Below are 20,116 nucleotides of genomic sequence, written 5' to 3'. Positions count from 1 at the left end.
ATAGTTTCTCTGTTGATCATTTGAACTAAACGCATCTGACAAACTATGGTGTAAAAGCTTTCTTTCCTAAAATAGAGTTCAAAATTAAAATATCGGCTGTATTTTAAAATGTGAAAGGATCGTTACATCTTATTGTCAAGGACATTTAGAAAAATATAGGATAAACAATTAGAGAAGAAATCACTTTTTTTACTACAAGAATGTTCTATTTTTACAGATTCAGCCATGATTCTACCAATACTGCTTCTGGGTATCGCGGCGCCTCTGTCCGTCACCGCGCAGTACCCAGACTGTCCAACCTGCATCTTGCTCAACACGACATGTTACAACATGTCCCAGCTCTTCGATCTCGAAGCACCTTTCCGAACAAAGATCGTCATCACCAAAATGGGCATCCACAGGTCCAAAAACAAGCTGTACTTTAGTTTCGAACCTCACATCTCTGACCCAGAATTCTACAAAACCGGATTCGTGAATTTAGATAACCCACTTTCCGTAGGAATCATTTCTGGAGATAAAATACTTAATTTTGGTACTTTTGACATAGACCAAGATAGTAATAATATTTACTTCGGTGGTACCGATGGGATATACCTTACGAAGTCGCGGGCGGCCTCTTCTATATTATACTGTGTCTACCAATATTTCCAAGTCCTCCAATTTGCAATGACTTAAACTAATCAGTAAACATTATTGGACTTACGTGCCGACGTTCTTTTAACTAATATACTACATTACCATGACTATCTGACTAAGATTAAAATGTAAATGGGATCGAGGGGTGAAAAATTTCTATAAAATACGTTACAAATCCCAAGTTTACTGTTAGGTATAAAAAGTATTATATTTTTATTTGCGAGGGATGGTACTGTGGGTGTTAGTGACGATATAGATAAAGATACTACTACTTTACTTTAAAAAGAAATTGTTTTCAAAATAAATTGTGTACAATTCTCAATGCTGCGTCTCTTGTTATATCAAGAGCAGAGTTAGGCCTTAAAGTGGCCTATTGTTTGTTGAAAACTTAACATTTCAACAAGAACAATTTGATGCATTAAATTATGAGTTAACTCGTAATGTCAGAGTTTATAGATATTGTTGCGCTGATTCCTTTAATTATTGAGCATGTTGTTTTTATTGAGCTAGTTTTTAGTCAAAAACCGTATATTGAGGCTCATATAAAACGATATATTTTCTATTACAATTCGAAGACAATATTTTAATCAATCGTTGCATTGTTATCTTTAATGTAATTATAACCTTTTAGTGTTTAAATACTTTGATTGCTAAATATAATCTACTTACTTTTATGCTACAATCGGTACAATTAACGTTGGCTGATGAATATGTAGCGAGCATTATTTCGCCTTTACTACGGCCATTACATCTCGGTCAATTTAATATATAAAATTCTCGCGTCACAGTTTTCGTTACCATACTCCTCCGAAACGCCTTGACCGATTTTGATGAAATTTTGTGAGCATATTGATTAGGTCTGAGAATCGGCCAACATCTAGTTTTCATACCCCTGAGTGACACTTTTTTTTTATATGGCAGAACAACGTCTGCCAGGTCAGCTAGTATCTAGTAAAAAGAAGTATAACATAAGGACAAAACTTACTTGAAAAAGTCTTTCAAATCTTTAAAATATCTTGTATCTACATCGTCACTAAGTAATACGGTATATGTCGGTACAACCCGACCATGTACGGGAGCCTCTAAGTAGAACTACTCGCTAGGGCAGTAAATTGCACTTGGTATAGTCGGGTTATCTCACTGTTCCCACTCGGTCTCGTCCACGCCCTCCATGCTGTCTTGCTCCAGCTTCATGTTCACTTCCATTTTGGCGCTCATGGACTTCATTATCTGTGGAAAGTTTTCTTTTAAGACTTTTTCGAAGGAAGATAAATACATGAAAATCTTTTGGCACCTCACGCACGGTCCTCTTATTCAGTACTAAGCTCCACTATGGTAACTAAACCTCCGATAAACTTACTTCTACACTACTAAATACGTACATGATGAACCAAATATAGATATTTTAAAACATGAGTATGTTTACAATAGCATTTTTTTACACACAACACTTATTATTGACTTTAGTTAAATGTTCATTAAATGACTGACTCACGAATCAACAATACTATAAAATAAACCAAATGTTTCGAAACATGTATACGTACATGTTCTCTAATGTAATCTAATAATATCACCTTGCATAATCCTAAAAGAGTTAGAATGCTTATGATCCTTAAGAACACCAAAAATACCTTTAAAATAGGGACTTGTATAATTGTTGAACATAGTACAGACCTGGTCCTGCTTGTCCTTGTTGTCGTGCGGCACGTGCGACTTGATGAGGTCGGGCTTGGGCTTCTGCGGCGCCGGCGCGCGGGACACCGGCGACGCGGCCGTGTGCGCCGATACTGGGATACACACGTTAAATCATAAAAAACTATTGATAATTCAACCTAAATAATATTATCGTAATTAACATGAATATTTTTTGACAGTCTGTCAATTTAGCAAAAATCACATTACTAGTACAGTACAGTTTAGTTTGCCCCCTCTTCCTAAACAAAAATCAATTATTTGAAAAAAAAATACGAACCTAATATTCTCTTAAAATTTCGCCTGACTAATTTCAATTTAATTTCTTTAACACTACTTGTTACACAGTAGTTGTTGTACAGTAGAAACATTCTTATTAAAACAGACTGACATTTTCCGACCTTCAATATAATATTAGGACATGATATAGAAGAGTACTCACGCGGCTCCATGCCGGGTGGCTGCAGACTGACGATCTTGGGCGTGACGCTGGCGCCCGCGAGCCAGTCCTTGCCGCTGAGCCACGGCTCCCACGTCACCAGCGTGGGCGGGAACAGGTCGTCTTGGAACAACTCGCTCTGGAACACGCACCGTTTAGTTTGAATCCCGTTAGTTATTACATGTTTCGCTCAGTTTGGGATTAACGATTTTATACTTGTACCCACATATTATAATGTAACGGGTCTTAAATCGACATTTCGATCGAATAACATTGACCGTGGTCACGTGCTGACTCGATCAAAACGTCGAGCAAACAAATAAGGTATACTTACACTAAATTTTCAATCACTTTGGGATACTTCTAGCCTAGCTATTGATCTGTCCGTTCATGAAATAGAGACATTCAGATGTACGATCCCGAATTACCCGAGCCACTGAAGCCATTACCAACACCTTCCTAACATCTACAATGTCCCAGAGTTTCACCCCCGCCTATATCCCAGATCCCTATACCATTATCCCACATCCCTACCACTGACTTAGTTTCCTTTCCACTTTCCAGTTGTACATAGGATTCCTAAGGAGGATTGACGTCAGAGAGAAAAATATGAGCCATTATTTCCCCTCTCAGCATATTATGTTTGAAAATAAACGTCGGATAAGGAGAAGAAGAAGAAAAATTTATTTTTATGTGTTGTATCTGCTGATACTGACCTTTATTCTGGGCACGGTGAAGGACAGCGGTTCAATGGTGCCATTGGTGAGTCGTAGTGCTCTCGCGAATTCCACCTGTAACAAATAAAAACAGTAATTCATAAAAGATCGAGATCATAGCCTGTATAACGAAAATCATCCAACGTTAAACATAAAAAAGGTAGATGGTCGTAATTAAACAAATACAACATCATTCCGGTCTAGCGTAAATTACGTAGCTGCTCGTAGCAGGTCGTAACAGCACATAACCGCTCGTAGCAAATCATAGCAACTCGTAGCAGTACGTAACAGCTCGCATCAACACGTTACAGCTCGTAACCGCTCGTAACCGCTCGTAACCGCTCGTAACCGCTCGTAACCGCTGGTAGCAGCTCGTAACTGCTCGTGACCGCTCGTAGCAGCTCGTAGCAGAATATCGTGGAGTCGCTACAGTGTGGTAGAGCCTACCTTCTCCACAGCCACGAGGTTCTTGTGTATGAAGGAGATGCCCTGGTGCAGCGTGGGCGCGCGGTGGTGCGACAGCGGACACAGGTGCGGCGCCTCGCTCGTCACCTCGTAGCAGTAGATCGTCGAATCACCCTGCACAAACAACCATATTAACCACTGATTATAATTGATATTTACTTATGTTTGCCGGCGATTCTGTCATCGAGTATTGCATACTAAAGTAACGTGTTTAAGCTGCCACAGACTCGCTCGTGCGCATGACTGCTCCGGCGACAGACGGCTGGGAGCCGGGCATGGATCGTTATGTATACTGACTATAGTATCAAACTAAACTGTCGAAGATAGAAACTTTGCGGGGCTCTCGGTAGCTATTGACAGCGCTCAAAATCCTAATCTTAAACCTATATACAAATAAATTAAAATGTGTTGCTAATGGTAAAACTCAAGAACGGCTAAACCAATACGGCTACTTTTTAGGTGCAAAGAAAAAAACAAAAAAAATGCGAAGAAAATTATCAAATCAAAGCTAATATGACACACGGAGGGCCCGAATCAGGTAGCAGAGCTATGACTATGTACTGACCCGGCCGGTGAGGAAGAGCGTGCCGGAGTCGTGGTCGATGTGCGTCTGCAGGATGGCGGGCGACACGTCCAGCCCCGCCGAGCACAGCGGCGCCGACAGCTCCGAGGCCTTGTACAGCAGGATCTGCCGCTCCGACACTCTGAGTAATACGCGTTTGTTGTTATATACACTTACAGTACATGACTGCTGAACTAAAAGAAGAATATTTTGTAGGGTAGTCCGAAATTTATAAAAAGACCACTCGCGTATTAAAAATTGCCCTTGAGTCGCGGGGACTTTTTACAAACATACACAAAACTATTATTTTTGGATCGCAAAAATAATTGTCCCGTGTGGGAATCGAACTCACGACCTCCCGACGGATATATATGGATAGCGGCGTGGCGACGTAAACCATTGTAATAAAATATGGCAGCAGGCTGGCCCTGTCTGGGACTATAGTTGCCTACACCTTCGGCTATAATAGGCATGTTGCTATGATTGTATAAATTTACTAGCTGACCCGCGCAACTTCGCTTGCGTCACATAAGAGAGAATGGGTCAGAATTTTCCACGTTTTTGTAACACTTTTTTTACTGTTACTCTGCTCCTATTGGTCGTAGCGTGATGATAATAAAATATGCTTTATTTTCACGAAAAATATTCTTAAAATTATTTATATCTCTTAATATATCGAAGTCGCGCTAAGGCATATCCGTCATTAAAACAGTTGCCATGACAACGGAATTTTGTTAATTCAATGTCATTATAATATTGATTTTTCGCGACTTCGTTGAATTTTCTGAATTTTCCCGGGAAATGTGTCATTTTCCCGGGGTGAAAAGTAGCCTATGTCCTTTCTCGGGTATCAAAATATCTCCATACCAAATTTCATGCAAATTGGTTCAGTAGTTCAGACGTGATTGAGTAGCAGACAGACAGACAGACAGACAGACAGACAGACAGACAGACAGACAGACAGACAGACAGAGTTACTTTCGCATTTATAATATTAGTATGGATTGTAGTGTGCAATGCTACATTGAAATATTGATGAATGAAGTTGATTAAACAGTGTCTGCCTTACATAAGATCTTGTCATCGATTAATAGGTCAGCTTCAGATCAAAACATGAGGTATCTCTTAGTACAATCAACTAAAGAAAAGTGTATGTAAAACTAGTACTAACTTGTCAAAGCCAGTGACAACAAGATGAGTTCCGTTTAACGCCCACACGACGCGAGCGCCGCGGCTGCCCGCCGGCCCCGGGCCCTGGGCGATCGGCTCCGTGCTTGAACGTGGTTTGTAAACCTGAGTATCAGAAAAATACACATAAGCGATTAGAAAACTTTCTTAGTAGGATCTTTCTAGAAAATATTAGGTCGGGGAAAAAGTCTTTTGGCATTATAGTATGTATGAACTTGTAATAAAATCTCTTTGGTTTCAAGAATCCCAAATGAGTACACGATTCATTAGGTTTCTTTGAGTGAGCTCGTGAGGTACCCAAATATCGAGCTTTTTTGTGTAGAGAAAATATTTTATTACAAGTTCATACATACTACAATGCGAAAAGACTTTTTCCCCGACCTTAGACAAAACGGAAAAGCTAAGTTCGTCAGTCATTTAATAAATAAGAAAAATAAGACTAAATACACAGCTTATTTCATAAAACTTGTCTTACTTCTATCACGTTATAGTTCAATACTAAATATTTGTTTATCACGATATAGTACGGTACCGTGGTACCAACAATATTTATTGAAAACCGATTCAGTGTTGAATCAATAAAAAGAAAATGCTTTCACTTCCATAAATTCCCGTATCATACAACACCGTCTTTCCTGACGCTACGCTAAAATTGGTAACTTTACAAAATTGGTAACTTTACAAATTGGTAACTTTACAAAATTGGTAACTTTACAAAATTGGTAACTTTACAAAATTGGTAACTTTACAAAATTGGTAACCTTTACAAAATTGGTAACTTTACAAAATTGGTAACTTTACAAAATTGGTAACTTTACAAAATTGGTAACTTTACAAAATTGGTAACTTTACAAAATTGGTAACTTTACAAAATTGGTAACTTTACAAAATTGGTAACTTTACAAAATTGGTAACTTTACAAAATTGGTAACTTTACAAAATTGGTAACTTTACAAAATTGGTAACTTTACAAAATTGGTAACTTTACAAAATTGGTAACCTTTACAAAATTGGTAACTTTACAAAATTGGTAACTTTACAAAATTGGTAACTTTACAAAATTGGTAACTTTACAAAATTGGTAACTTTACAAAATTGGTAACTTTACAAAATTGGTAACTTTACAAAATTGGTAACTTTACAAAATTGGTAACTTTACAAAATTGGTAACTTTACAAAATTGGTTAACAAACTCACCCTAATATTGCCATCCTTGCACACAGTAGCCAAGTACTCTCCACAGGGAGACCAGTCAATCGCGAATATCTGATCGGTGTGTCCGGTGAGTGTGATGGCGGCGACCGGCGTCTCGGGGCTGAGGTCCCAGATCTTGACGCTGAGGTCGTGGGCCGCCGTGGTCAGCACGTCCGAGGCCGTGGGGTGGAAGCGTATGAGGTAGATCTTGTCGGGGTGCGCCGAGAATGTACGGAGCGGCTCGTTTGTTGATTCTTGGAGACCTGTGAAACGATTCAGTGTGAATAATTTATTTCGTTTATATAGATAACACTTGAGATAATCAATCTTGGGCTCCACATAGGGGCATGTGCATTTATTACATGGATCCTTGGCCGGCGCGGAAAGCAGAGTCAGATGGTTTTGCATATCACTTTTATACGTTAGCACCCTTATGTACAAAATAAAAAGAATACTAGAGTTAATTTAATTATAATGAGGCAAAACGCGTTCAGTTTACTGCTCGTAATATTTAACTAGGCTCTTACTATGCATTAAAAGCTGTAAAAAGGCATAGAGCTGTTTTTGTTAGACGAGTAATAACATTAATAGATAGTTTTAAGAGTGAGATGAGTAGAAAAAAACATATCGTACCTCCTTCAGGTATGATCCACTCGCGCACCAGCCCGTCGTCGCAGGCCACCAGGATGCGCTCGGGACGGAACGGGTCCCACGCCCAGTCCTGCAGCGGCGCCGGGTGCAGGAGCGCTGCCACCCTACAATCAACAATATAACATTATTACTTCATTCAATGACGAATATTCTGTTGATTTTTGCAGCCAAACACCGTGGTGGAGGCACTCACGTAAAAATCTAAACATTTTTCAAGTAAAGTTCGGAATGTCAGCTAAATTTGATAACAACAGAGACCATAAAACTCACATAGTTAGTTTTTCAATTTTGATCAAAGATTTCATACCATACGAAGTAGCAAGACAGTGAGCCAAAATTTCACCAGTTTGGTTTCATTTTTTTCTATAACTTATTATTCGTGCACTGGTTTGTACCTTTATACGTCTATAAAGGCAAAACAGCCTTTGCGGTATATCGAAAATCGATTACATTTCATTCATAACGAAGTTTCTTTTCGCATGAAGATATAATAAAGATATATTACCTAGTACTAGCGGGATGTGTGTGTGGAGCGACAGACACTGAAGTAGCGCCTTTAGGTAGCTCCACGATGCCCACGCGACCCCCGCCGCCGCTCAGTGGCACGGCGCAGCGGAACCCGTTCGCTGCGAATATAAAACACATTTTTAACTTAAAGTTATAACGCTATTCTATACCAAGGCAAAAATTCAAAGGTAAAATGCATCTTCAAGTTAATTCCCGTATTCTACTGTACATAAAAAAAAAATGCTACGTGAAAGATTAAATATTTCGTACTTTACATTTTTATACATTAACCATAACCATCAAAAGTAATTTTCTAGTATCCTCGAAATATTTATGTATATATGCATAATAAATAACAGTTATTGGGTGTCATCAAAGAGATAATTTGGCAAAATACGACCCTACTTAGAAAATCCAAGTTTTTCAATACAGTAGATGTTTTCTTAAGTTATAATATAAATATAGACAATAATATGAAAGTAGTTAACTCACAATAAAATCCATTGCATTCTCCAGAGATCTGTCGGCTGATATTCTTGATGTTTTCCACTTGAGTCGACTTGTGTCCGGGCGTGCCCTTCAGGTGACGGAACTTCGATACTTTGCCTGTACAACAAAATGGTTATCTATAGTTATAGCGATTGAAGGGCTTCACTTGTCAATATTGATCACAAGACAATGCCTCCCGCGTTATAAAGAGACCTTATTTATAGACAAATTCAATACTATTGTGTAAAATATAGCCATTATAGAATTTCAACTGTCGCCTGCTCTCCTTGAATGTGTATAATGTACTTGTTTTCTGAACAGCAGTTTGTTGCTACATCCAGACATAACAAGGTGTATGGCACCTACTATACATATTTTTAAAAATGCATTAATATTTTTGATATTGTTGAGCTCTTACCAAAGACAGTGGATGTCCTCTTCGTAGTGACATTCGGTACAGACGCACGTTTGTCCTCACGGTCGGGACTCTTGCGGGACTTCAGTGAATCTCGCCGCCTGAAACATTGATATATTTTACTAAAAACGTTTAAACATTTCGTTTCTGAAGTTCTTCCGCAATATGCAAAAAATAATCATAATAATTTAAGATGTCGATGAACATTTCAAAAACTACTATTTAATAACCAAGAGAATTACAACACAGGGCTTTTTTACAAATTGCTGTACGGGCTTAAAGTGGCATATATTTGTTTAAGTTTTACAACTATTTACTTGGGTAGCCAAAATTTGTTTAATAAAAGTATATTTGTATGTAGGTGAGTGTATGTACCTGAGTGGTGCGGGCGAGGGTGGTGTGTCGGACTCCACGGCCACGCTCACTGAACGCGACTCGTAGGCGCGACGTCGATCCGCGATTGACTGTCCACCGCTAAAACAGAAAACAATTATTGAAAATATCGCTTTAGTCAAACAACTTACAGTCAATTCATACTAGCGCTGATTCGAAGCGCATTGAAACGTAAATCCAATCTGTTCATAAAAATTTCATCCTTATCTCCACAGCATAACGCACACATTACTTCGGGAATTTAAATAGACGCGCGTTCATTCATCGGAATTCGTCTGTGCGCGATCAATGCTGATTCGTGAGCGAACAACTTCGCATTTATTTTAGGTACCTCACGAGCTCACTGAAAAAAACCTAATGGACCGTGTGCTCATTTGTGATTCTTGAAGCCAAAGAGATTTTATTACAAGTTCATACATACTATAATGCGAAAAGACTTCCCAACCTAATATTTCGTGTATATACAAAGCAGAGTAACCGCATCAAACAGACAACCGTTCGATGCATAAGTCCAGGGGCAACTGACGTTCTAAATTATCAAGCCCAGTTTCCCTGCCTCTGTATAAGTATCGGATAACCAGCTGATAAAGTTGATCAAAAGCAAGAATAATAGTCAATATTTCAACTCATAAGCTAACCGATGCCTATTCAGGAGTAGTGAGATTGGCTGTTTAATATAATATTATAATTAGCCGACTTAAAAAAAGGAGGAGGTTCTCAATTCGACTGTATGTTTCCTTTTTATCGATGCTAAAGATCTGTTCCGCACTTACTCGGTATTTTCAAACATCTTCCTGCGTTCAGCAGTGCTGGGTGTTTTCGGTCTGTAGCCAGAATCTGAAGAATTCATCTCTTCTTCCACGCTCGTGTCTGACTTGCCGTTCGTATACTCTTCTGTTAAAAATACATTTTAATTAGTCTAATTCAATGTCAATTGTGTATTTAGTAAGTAGTAACTCTATGTAGTTGCAAGCTTGAAATTCTTTCTGAATTACTCTTTTTTACACAAAATTGCAGGCAATTTTTTAAAGCACCTACATTTTATTTTATTATGTGTTAATTTAAAAATTTTGTGTTGTTACTTTGAGATATAATATTTTTTAAACATAAGTTCTATATATTGATAATATTTTTAAAAAATTCGATAAAAATACCAAATTTGCGCGATCCATAAACCGATTTACAGTTTGTTAGTCTAATTACCTTTATTAGGAGCAATTTCCACATCACTAGTTGGGGAGAGCGACTTGTCCTTTTCTTCGTCTTTGGCCGTCGGCGTCGAAGTGACGGGCGTGCCCGCTTGACCTGACACAGGCGATGTCGCTAAAACACAACATTACTTATAATATTCAATTTATTACTCACAGGTCTTCTCATAGTATGAGAGAAATCTCGTGTGCTGAATGCATGTGCGAAATCTTATCATGCAGATGCATCTTTTGCCTATCTATCTGAAAGTAATGCGTCGTTATAAAAATAATAGCACGCGCCAAATAATTATGTGTGTCTGAACATAGCCGCAAGTCAGAACAATGAATCAAAGAAATAAAAACAAGAGATTTAAGACACCAAGTTACTTGACATGTACTACAAAAATAACTTTATTTTAAACATTAAAAATACTTAATATCCATTATAGTAGGATTATTATTTTTAAAAGTAATAACTATTGTAAATATAAAATTAAATTCTAGCTATGAAGTGGCTAAATATTCCACCAAAGTGAATGCTTTTAACTGGAAATGTAAAGTTATCTTGTAAAACTAACATATTTAACTAACCTGAATCAGACTTTGGTATACCGGGCACGGTAGGCACGGAGAACACTTTGTCGAAGGAGAACTCATCATTGCCGGTAGCCGCTGAGAACGGCTTCGGTCCCAGGCGAGGCTAATAACGAGATACGAGATAAATAAATTAATAATATAACAAATATTGATTCAACAGAAACGCTTTGTCACATAGTGCACATTACAGTTCGAAATTTGAAGTAATTTGCTTAAGCCGTTACACGAACTTCAGGAGTATTATTTTAATTAATAAACAAACATTTATTTAACTATACTATATAACGGGGTTTCCTAATTACGAAATTAATTCTTACAATCTACACTAACGACTAATTTATTGATACACACCAAAACCAAATAAAATATACAAAAAAAAACATATACTGGGCATCTATATCCTATACAGTCTAATAATTACATGATTAGTTAAAACTAAATAAATAATACTATATGGGACACAGCAAAAACAAGGAAAACAAAATTAGGCTATTTAAACAAATAATTAACTAGAAAACAATCACAACTAAAATACACAAAATATAAAAAATAAGCGTAAATAATAATTAAATACATAAACATTACATCTAATTCTTTAGTAAGAAGCAGTCAAGAATACCTATTACTATTACCGAATAACAAATAACAATTTCTTGGGAATAGTGATTTATATTTCAAAGCAGCAATGAACTGTATAGTGGCTAACAAAATGATAAATAAATAAATATCATTGGACAACTCACAATCATTTGATTCCAAACTAAGCAGAGCTTGTACTATGATAACCAAATAACTGATAAACATACTTCTTAAGATGTACACTATTTGTCAACTGAGCATTATCAATTCATGCAGTATCTTTGATCATCACTACAAATAAATCTTGACGGCTTCTCACGAATAAGCAATACTATCAAAAATCTACACATCAAATCATCCACTTATAGTACCTTATAACCGGAGCCCGGTGTGGCAGTCGTCCTGGGTTTCGGCTTAGGAACCTCGGAATGTTCTTCCATTGATCCAGGCTCGGAAATAGAAGACCTAGGCATTGGCTTCGGCACTTGAACCGGCACACCATTTATCAAACTATTACTTCTCGACAAAGACGACTCAGTAGACTCCGTACTATCAGTTTTCTCAATGGTCTTTTCAGTCTTTTCAGTCTTCTCGGCGGTCTTTTCAACGGTCTTCTGCGGAACAACATCAGGCTCGTTCTTCTCCGGCTCAGAATCAGTCTTTTCGTGTCCATTATCGGTGATTTTCTTGTGAAAACCGTTAGTCTCTTTCTGATAGTCTACTTTGTTGTTCTTCTGTCTTTCCATGCCTTTGATCAGGTCTTTTACGTTGACGAAATCGATACGGTCTTCGTCTTTCGGTTCTACTGCCTGAGGTTTCACTGCTGTGGTTATTTTGGGTTCTTCTGGTTGTACCGGTGTGGTCTTTTTACCATCAGACTTTTTCGGTGCGGGCATAGCAAGTATTGCTTTCACAACCTCTTCTAAATTACCTCGGTGGATCTAAAAAGAGATTTATTCAAAGGTATTTTGATGTTTTACTTTCTTATTGCTATGAAATTGTATAACCTCATGCACAATCGCCCCATAGCAAATACTAAGCCCAAATTCGGTGGACACAATTTTAATATCAGCTAAATCAATGTATCTAAACTACGATATATTTCATTCGATAATGGTACCATGAAGTATATAATGTGTTGACATGGTCCCAAAGTGGCCCAAACGATAAATATCACTGTAAATCAATTGGCCCCATAATAATGAACAATGAAACCCATGCAATATAAATTAAAATATTCGCACCCAGTTATTCTATGAAACATACATTTCATTATACTTATATAAGCTTGAATATGTATTTAAATAAATAAATAAAACTTTGTCATCATATCCATACATTGATTACAAAGACTGTCCGTGTAAAAAATACAGTCGAATCGAGAACCTCCTTTTTTAAGTCGGTTAAAACCAATAATATTACGCCGTTTGTCTGTCTATCTGCTGAACCGACGTTCATGAAATTTTATCTAATTTAATAACTCAGAATCAAACATAGGCCTACTATACTCAACAAAAAACCACACAGTCTAAGCCAGTACTAAACAATAATAATATAATTCTATAGCAAAAAAAATACAAACGCAATACTTACTTCTACAAAACACCAATTGTTAGAAAGCACCACACAACTCAATAACACCAGAACACTGAATAAAAAGCTCTCTATAATATTACTAATAATAACTACACTATAACAAACCACTCTTTCTCATACACAATCACTTAAAACCATGGGTTAATATAACCAATGTAATGACGCAAATTATAATAATTATAAATAATATTTCTAATAAAAACGCAAAAAAATAATTTAATTTTATGTTATTACGAAACTGGGTTAATATAAAAAGATTTCATCTTGCAACTTGTACACATAATATTAGGTCGGGGAAAAAGTTCATTATAGTATGTATGAACTTGTAATAAAATCTTTTCTCTACACAAAAAAGCTCGATATTTGTGTACCTCACGAGCTCACTGAAAGAAACCTAATGAACCGTGTACTCATTTGTGATTCTTGAAGTCAAAGAGATTTTATTACAAGTTCATACATAGTATAATGCGAAAAGACTTTTTCCCGACCTAATATCATAATGCGGGTCTTAAGAGTCAGCCCACGGTCGATGCAATTCGATCGAAACGTCGGGTAAACAAATAAGGTATATTACCTTTAATTTTTTTATCGCGTTTAAGACCCGTTGCATTATAGTATTGTGGGTTAGTATTTACCTTTAGCGAATTAAGAGTATATAGTCCGTTTTCTCAAGGAATAAATTGGGAACTAATTTTACCCCACAACATATTTATAGCAATTGCAATTGAATAATTTGAACATATTACCAAGTTTCGTAATAAGAACAACATTATGAAAAGAAAAAAAGAAAGATGGAATAACAAAATATATAACGGCAATTAATTATTTAAAAAAATACCCCTACTTTGTACTAATATTGCAATCTTTCCTTTTTCATACTTAAACAAAATGAAAAATAACAATAAAATAAAAACATGCACATATTACCATAACTTTTATGACACTTAAGTTTATATGATACTATAGCATTATAATTTTAGCCTATATTCATATTTTTAACATATAAATATCTATAGCCCATGGAAAAGGGTTGAATACATGAAATCATGCAATGACTAATTGAACCAAACATTGCTTTAACTATATCAAAACGCCACACAAATAATAATTATGGGTCAATGAAACAACCCCGCAGTAAAACCCATTCTTATTCTTACATACCATACAAGACGTAACCAGCAAAATATCGTAGTTTTAATTAAAGTAACAGTTACTAAATGAAATAAAATAACCTTGTTTTTTCGAACTGTGCATCTGCCAATTTAAAATTATTCAGTGAATTTATATGTATAAAATATCTATTTATTGACTACTTTGCTTACCCCAGTTTCTGAGTACATTTAGCGGTAGTTTATCTATTCAAAAGCATTCTTTTTTTATGACTTTTTACGCTATTAAATAGATAAACTACCGTTAAATGTACCTCAGAAATCGGGGCTTACTCATCTGCAAGAGAACTTAAAATTCGGATTTAAAATATTCCGTACAAGAAGCTTAGAAATATAAATTGACGATGAACACTTCGAAACCATATGACAACATCACAACGATCATAAAGGTGCTCCCACACAACAGTTGTATAACGTTAGAAACTGACGTATAACATTTTTTTAAACAAATTTGATTTAAAATTTTATTAAAATTATTTTGTAATCGTCTTACTCAATGTTGTATCTATACTAATATTATAAAGCTGAAGAGTTTGTTTGTTTGTTTGTTTGAACGCGCTAATCTCAGACTACTGAAAATTCTTACAGTGTTAGATAGCCCATTTATCGAGGAAGGCTATAGGCTATATACTATCACGCTACGACTAATAGGAGCAGAGCAGCAGTAAAAAATGTTACAAAAACGGGGAAAATTTTGACCCATTCTCTCTTATGTGACGCAAGCGAAGTAGCACGGGTCAGCTAGTAACGTTATATAACTGCTGTGTGGGAGCAGGTTTAAACATGTACATAAACAATACACTATAATATATAATACAATATATTATGTACTGTACCTGTGTGCCATTGTTAGCGTCGGGGTGTAGCGAGATATTAGGTACTGGGTGGTCCTGGTTGTCGAGCCACATGGGCGCGCTCAGGTACGTCACGCTACCGCTCGTGTCCGGGTACAAGTCCGCGTGATACTCGCGGTAACTCTGTACAACAACATATTTATTTTAATTTTTATTTATGTCGGCAATATCAGATGACAGTGATAGTTGGAAAGAAACGAGGTAGGCTTTTGCCCAGCAGTGGGTCAGTATACGCTAAAAAATACCAAAAAAAAAAACAATTACAAGTAAGAAGCCGTCATTCTTTTCTGAAAGAGTGACTATATTATACGTATCGAGGTTCACCGTGTTACGAAAAGCACGTTAAATTATGGGGCCCGACTGTCATTTTCGTCAAACTTCAAAGTCTAGGTTTTAGAGGTCTGATAGGCAGTCGCTCCATATAAAACACTGACATTAGTTGCATCCAGTAAGACTGGAAGCCGATTTCAACATAGTTTTTGTCTTTGCCATCTAAACGAAAGCATTACCTTGATCGCAAAACTTTTAAAAACATTTCTCTTTCTTATCCAACTTCAAACCCGATTTTATTTAAAGCACCTTATCTTCTCTAGACATTGAAGATAGTCATCTGCTACAAATGATTATTATTATCAAGTAAATCTAGTAATTCAAACGTTCTTACCTTCCTGGGCACTTGGTACATGATAGGCACGACTGATGATCCGCACAGTTGCAGTACTCGGTTCACTTCGCCCTCCATCACGCGGAGAGCACGCTTCGGCACTAGACACGCGCCCTTGGTTTGTTCACCTATTACATACGAAACTATTTTAGTAAAATTTTAAAAGTAACGGCAGATCAGAGTACGGTCTACAACTACAATTAACGCAGTTTTTCGATATTTAAAGTGCGATTTTCAGACTTAGTTTTTTGCTTGTCTACAAGCTACGAAATGTGATAAATAGCATTTATTGCCATATTTCTATTACATAGATACTTCATACATGATTCCTTATGACACGAAGATCATAAAAAATTGCTTTGCTTTGTCTGGCCATCATGGCATCATGGTAAATATTTTTTTTCAGGATAATTACGTACACACAACAATAGCTACTAGTCTACCTTAAAATAATTCAAATGCTTTACCAAAAATGTGCATTCAATATAAAATCAATACACAACAACTAGACTAAAGACGGATTTATATGAGTCCTAAGTCTAAAAAAAATTCTTATTGGCAACTCACCAGAATGTCTCAATCCCTCAATAAGATAAGGTTCTCTATCAGTCAGCTCCATGTACAATATGGTGGTATCTCCCTTGCCGGCTAGGAACAGCATGTTGGTGTCAGGGTCGAAGAGTGGCATCAGGATCCCGGTGGAACAGTCCAGTTCCAGTGTCTTCTGCGTTTGAGACAAGTTGCGGATGTCGCGGATCATTATTTGACGGAGACGGGCTGAGTCGAAACCTGTAGAAAATAATAATATAATATAATGAATGTGCAGATACTTTTATAAACTACCTATTATGTGAGTAACACGAATTAGTAAAGAGTTTAGACACGATTGTTCCAGTGCTGCGGGGACTTTTACAGAGAAAAAACTACGGACACAAAATACAACCACGGATGTGGTGATTGTGGATGGCACAAATCATTTTTCCGTGTGGGAATGTGATGAAATGTGAACCCACGACGCAATAGTTGCGGCGTGTTAACCTTAACCACTGCGCCACGGAGGCAGACCACTTTGTAACTGATGTTCTAGATGTATGAAATTAATTTTGGGGAAATTTAACTAGGAATTAAGAATATGTACATTGTACATAATATTATGTTTGCTGTGTCAACCATTGAAAAGAAAAATCTCCTTGATAAAAACATTTTTTTATTACCCAGATTATTTATATTATTTTAAAGGATTACTTAAATTTCACTCACCAGTAGTAAGTATTCTGTCCTGATCTCCGAGCCAGACGATCCTGCTATCCTTGATGTTCTGATGGCTATTGGCCACGTCGACCACCGCGGTGGCCGCGCGAGGGTCTATGATGCGCACCTTCTTGTCCTTGCACGACGTAGCTAGCAACTTGCCGTCTTTCTTCCATGACGTCGACTGGATTACCTCTGAGTGGTCTCTGTTTACTGTGGAATAGAGATAATAATTATTTTTAATTATTATTTGCTATTGTTAAATTAATGTTATTTTTGCGATATTATTAATGAAAATCAAGGTTAGAGGGCTCATCAAGACTTAAGTTTGAAATCATGAGTTCGTACACGACACGAATAAAATCATTTTGAAATCCAAATTCTACTTCGTAAGTAATTTTACATAATTTAACTTTGGACTGACAGGGATCGAATAATGATGTGCTTGTAAAATAATAATTAAAGAATCTTGAGCCCCCAAAGTCCTGGTATGCTGCATATCAAAGTTAAAAACATTACCTAGATCTAGTCCTAAAATGTTCATTATTAATAAATTGTGTAGAAGAAATCTCAACAAACCTACACAAAATTCATTTAGTTTATTGACGAAAGCAAAGCAGTATCAACCACAATAATAATCTTTACAACAAAAGTAAACATATTCGTTAACTACCGTATGTATTTTATGCCTACAATAAACATATGAGTCTCAATAGAGCTAGTAATAAAAAGGTGCCATTAATTTCAGAATGCTTCAGCTAAATTACACTGAACGGCCGTGGCTAGGGATGACTAATCCCGTGACTAACACAAGCCCATTACTCTATTGTCGCGTCGCAAAAGTTTAACCATAAATATTGTATTTACAAAATATGTGGATTGTGTTATTTTTTCCCCTTAATTTAACATTGATTTATTTTCCGTCAGAAATACTAACCCATACGTATGTTATAGTATTAGCTGAAATAGTTTGTTAAAGTATAAAGCTAATAGATTTTTAGTTTGCTGCATGGAACTTTACTTCACTTATGTCCGATCTCTGAGTGCATTTAGCGGTAGTTTATCTATTCAATACCGTTTAAACTTATATAAAGAAAGAAGTGATGAAGTGAAGTAGATGTGACAATGACATCAAAATCAATTAAGGTTGCCAATAGTTTGTAAAAGCGTTGAAATATCAACCAAGAATAGAGAAATCTTCGGGACGGGAGTGACTCGTCGTAAGGCCGAGAAAAGATTGTCCTGCTTTGTTACAAAATTTCGTATTTCATATTAATGTCATTATATCGGAAAATACATAAATGTGTGTATGGCACATATATCCATACTAATATTATAAATGCGAAAGTAACTCTGTCTGTCTGTCTGTCTGTCTGTCTGTCTGTCTGTCTGTCTGTCTGTCTGCTACTCAATCACGTCTAAACTACTGAACCAATTTGCATGAAATTTGGTATGGAGATATTTTGATACCCGAGAAAGGACATAGGCTACTTTTTACCCCGGGAAAATGACGCATTTTCCGGGAAAATTCAGAAAATTCACCGAAATCGCGATAAATTAATATTATAATGACATTGAATCAACAAAATTCCGTTGCCATGGCAACTGTTTTAATGGCGGATATGCCTTAGCGCGACTTCGTTATACTAAGAGATATAAATAATTTTGAGAATATTTTTCGTGAAAAAAAAGCATATTTTATATCATCATGCTACGACCAATAGGAGCAGAGTACCTAACAGTAAAAAGCGTTACAAAAACATGGAAAATTCTGACCAATTCTCTTTTATGTGACGCAAGCGAAGTTGCGCGGGTCAGCTAGTATTGTATATGCATGTATGTATGACTTTGTATAAGAAGACAAACAAATAAAAAGAAATGCTTTCCCATCTGTATAAATATGCATTTAATAACTAGCGGACTGGCCCGACTTCGTCGGAATATACCTAGTACAGTAATATCCCGTCGTTTCCATTCCCATGGGAATTTTGATCCCATCGATACAAACCTCGTCCTGACAGTTAAAAACATTATAAAAAAAAATTCAATTTAGTTTAGTTGTTGAAAAGTTACGCGCATGCATACATTTTGGTAATTCATTTTTAGACTTAAATAATTACATCCAATCGCGTGTCACTTTCATTCATTTGTCGTATGGTCAGCTGTGGTCAACCTAGTGTCAAAGATGTTCAAGCGCCCGGAGGCCTTTGACATGGCTTAACGACTGTTATTTAGTGATAACAACCGGGACCGCGTTTTTACGTGCCCTCCGAAGCACGGAGACGCTCAGTTCAAATACCACTATGCGGCCACCCATCTATGGAATGTCCGCGCCAAGGTTGCTTAACCCACAGATCGTTTACCGACCGGTGAGTGCAACTAGCCACGAGCGCCTCGTCACTGTAAAACACAATGAGAGAAAAAAATTTGCTCCACTACTTACCAAAAGCTTCCTTCTGCTTAGTCAAGTCCCACAAGGCGAGCTCGTGGCCTGACGCCACATGTATCAGTCCATCAGCCACCGGGTGGAAGCCGACGTTCTCAACACGCCGTTGTTTCTGCGAGAGCGTGCACTCCGGCGTCGAGAGAGACTCCTTCAGACCTTCAGGCGGAATGTGCCATATTTTCACCTACAAGTAAAATAATGTTAGTTTATATTGATTCAATTTATTTATATTATGACTTATGTGTCTTCGGTAGTGTTGGTAGCAGCTCCTTACATCATCAAAGATTTATACCTAGTAGAAGTATTGTTAAAACTATTTGGCGATTGAAAAGAGTGGCCAGGAGTTTCTTGCCAGCTCTTCTCATTGGCCCTATCTTCCGAACTGGCGGTAACTTTACTCTTTGTATCATTGACTATCAT

The 20,116-nt window shown here is 36.9% G+C and overlaps 1 protein-coding gene across 1 annotated transcript; it reads right to left on the bottom strand.

The window, feature by feature from the left end:
- Window positions 1–611: 611 nt before the first annotated feature.
- On the bottom strand, window positions 612–19,880 carry LOC142987054 (coronin-7-like; the record flags this gene model as incomplete). Its single annotated transcript, XM_076135612.1, has 22 exons — window positions 612–1,866; window positions 2,314–2,426; window positions 2,774–2,909; window positions 3,487–3,561; window positions 3,934–4,065; window positions 4,517–4,655; window positions 5,685–5,806; window positions 6,899–7,158; window positions 7,529–7,650; window positions 8,052–8,172; window positions 8,546–8,659; window positions 8,961–9,058; window positions 9,333–9,431; window positions 10,124–10,244; window positions 10,554–10,673; window positions 11,132–11,240; window positions 12,088–12,657; window positions 15,318–15,458; window positions 16,000–16,127; window positions 16,567–16,788; window positions 17,260–17,463; window positions 19,694–19,880. Coding segments are annotated over 22 exons (3,426 nt in total), but the record flags the coding sequence as incomplete, so codon positions are not given.
- Window positions 19,881–20,116: the final 236 nt, after the last annotated feature.

Source organism: Anticarsia gemmatalis, unplaced genomic scaffold, assembly GCF_050436995.1.
Source record: "Anticarsia gemmatalis isolate Benzon Research Colony breed Stoneville strain unplaced genomic scaffold, ilAntGemm2 primary ctg00000053.1, whole genome shotgun sequence".
NCBI lineage: Eukaryota > Metazoa > Arthropoda > Insecta > Lepidoptera > Erebidae > Anticarsia > Anticarsia gemmatalis.
This window is presented reverse-complemented; position numbering and strand designations above follow the sequence as displayed.